The sequence below is a fragment of the Pinus tabuliformis genome, chromosome 5_1 (assembly GCF_031772625.1).
Source record: "Pinus tabuliformis cultivar Carrire ecotype Pingquan chromosome 5_1, CPIR1, whole genome shotgun sequence".
Lineage (NCBI taxonomy): Eukaryota > Viridiplantae > Streptophyta > Pinopsida > Pinales > Pinaceae > Pinus > Pinus tabuliformis.
Genome location: NC_142305.1, coordinates 338058464 through 338061207, shown reverse-complemented (window position 1 = coordinate 338061207; position 2744 = coordinate 338058464). Strand labels below are relative to the sequence as shown.

Here is a 2744-nt window from a genome sequence, read left to right as displayed (position 1 = left end):
TCGTTGTCCTCGCTGGAATTTAGGAATTATTTTTATAAATTATATATATAATTTTAAATTGAAAAGAATATAAATATTGAGACGGAAAGGTATATACTTATTCGTGTCCTCGCTGAAATTTATGAATTATTTTTTTAAATTATATATAAATTTTTTAAATCGAAAAGAATATATTTATTTTGGACGGTAGAAGAAATGTTATTATTTTTGCAAATGCAAAACATCGATGCCAACTGTACCAACGGTACTTATTTTCAAAACATGGCTGCCAACTGTATCAACCGTCGTCAAAGCTGAATGATGTGTCTAGGCGGTCGGTGAAGAGGTAAGTGTGGCACTTACACAGGAGAACGTGGTCCACGAGACATGGATAGATTAGTGGATCTCGCAAAATAGGATGAAGTTGTTTTTAGTGTGATTTTTTAGATTTTTAGGTGAAATTTTGATTTATGTTATTTAAACTGTGTTTTTGATTATATATAGATTCAACATTCTGAAAAACCATTAAAATTTTTAGATAAAAAATCATTAGAATATTTGAATGAGTTACTCATCAAAATTGTAATTTCAATAATTTAAAAAAATTAGAAAAAAAAAAAATTCCAAAAAATCATAACAAATAACTCCCAAAAGATTTCCAAAAAAAATGACCCTCCCATATGGTTCAAAAGATTAATTATATTCCATTCACATTTCTAAACGATTAAATTTAGTGACAGATAATCACACTGGGCGGTTCTTTTTCATTTATTGAACCCGTCACCTGTATAGTGCTGCCTACAAATGTCACCTGTGTAAAGCTTTCTTTACCTGTGCGTAAGTGTTGAACTCTGATTATAAAATGCGTACGTGACAAAACTATTGGGCCAAATTTTGTAGTTTTTAGGAGGAAAGAATTTACAAGAGATATAAAAAGTGTTATAATGAACCTGTATGTATGAAGCGTACAAAGTTGAAAAAAAAATTATAAGAATTTTGTGGCTGAAGAATATTAATTCTGAGTTTTGAAATTGGAATGTATGGAAAGGCGATTGTGTTTTTGATGATCTTGTTTTCAATGTTATCGGCGTGACCTATTACGGCCAGCTAATTTCTTTCATGAAATGAGAGAGGGTTGCATTGAGCTGGTAGCAAGCATTGGATCGTTTGGTCTTTGTTGGGAAAATTGTAAAATATAGCCAGCACTTCATTGTTAGGTCGTCAATAGAAAAGGGCTCAAGTTCCTCTGCCGTGCTGATGGGTGCTATAGCGTATCATGTCTTCAAAGGTTCAAACCACAGAAACTTCCGAACAACCGCTAAGTCACCAGTGAAACAAGTATTCAAAGTTTCAAACCACGGAAGTCTAAGTCACCAGTGAAACAAGTATTGGAAATTTAGCAGGGCATTAGGAAGCAAGAATATTTCTTGCAGTAAAATATTAGTTAATATTGCCAATTTCACAGTAACGGCCAGAAAATCGCAGAGGGCTTTGAATGTCTTTAGCGCTTTCACTGACCTACGGAATGTACCCATTTACGGAATTTATGAGAAATATATCACTGATACAATATATCACCGCGTCTAGTCAGCGCGGCAACATAGAGTAAATGAATATAATTCTATACAGTAGAAACAATTAGAGATGGGCGGTAATCGTGGTATCCTTCGTTCAACACGAGGAATAGTGCCTACTGTACTCTCGGACAAACTGTCCTTCAAATGTTAAAATTGCAGTCCTTCAAATGTCTGGCCGAACTGCCAATTTGTAGGAGCGACGTTATAGGAAGTGATGGTTCTCCCATCGCTGGTGGTGACCTGGAAAGAGAGAGTCTGCCCATTCAAATAGGAGTTGCTCTGCCAATTCTGTCCCCAGTTGCGGGACATTGCTTGCCAACCAGTGTTGGAACCTTTGATGGAAACTGCCTCCACATCGCCTGCACCTCCTACGTTGGTAATGAGTACCAAATTGAAGTATGAGTGCCCATTGATCGTGAATCGAACTCCACCTTTCCTCACGCATGGTACTCTGCATACATAAATATTAACCTTGCCAGTTAGGATCTCATCCCAATTAAAAATAGGAATATAGTGTTCACAGACTAACTAGGGTAATAATTAATTACCTTCTGAACATGATTGGAACAATACCACTTCTGTATATGGCAATATGTTGAAAAGCAGGTTGAGCCATGTCGAAGTGTTGGAGAGGTGGATTGCACCATCCACCGTTGTCGTTGGGAAGAGCAGAGTTAGGGGGACAGAGGTTAGTAGCAGTTACTGTCACAGTGCCCGGTAGACAACACTGAGGGTCGGACTCGTGGTTGCATTTCATTTCGTAGCAAGCTCCACAAGTAGCGCCATTGTTGAAAAGTGCCGTGCTCAGAGCTGCAGTGTTCGTTCCATAGCCTTGGCTATATAGGTTACCGTATCCGCACGCACCGCCTGTCAAATTAATTTCACCATCGATTTGCTTAGCTGACATATTGTATTAAATTGTTAATCTGAAGCTGAAACTGCAAAGCTAATAGTTTTGAGACTTTTTCTAAGCCCACCCAGACGTCCACAGGACTGGAGTTTTGTGGAGGTATGAACTTACCCATCGTGCCCGACGCATCGCTGCCGCCATAAAACGTAGCATGTGCAGATTGCCAGCTACTATCTAGTGCATAAGCAGCACAAACTATGCACAAGAAACTGAACATCGTGGCCAGCGTTACAGGCGCCATTTTACAAAGAAATAAACTGTCGCTTAAGATAAGTAGA

At 38.1% G+C, this 2744-nt stretch overlaps 1 protein-coding gene across 1 annotated transcript; it reads right to left on the bottom strand.

Moving 5' to 3' along the window:
• Positions 1-1334: 1334 nt before the first annotated feature.
• Positions 1335-2744, bottom strand: LOC149164813 (expansin-A2-like). The gene is made up of 3 exons (XM_089430992.1): positions 2578-2744; positions 2105-2423; positions 1335-2007 (listed from the first exon to the last, which is right to left on the bottom strand). The coding sequence occupies exons 1-3, from the start codon at positions 2705-2707 to the stop codon at positions 1704-1706; spliced, it is 753 nt and encodes a 250-aa protein (XP_089287118.1). The 5' UTR covers positions 2708-2744; the 3' UTR covers positions 1335-1703.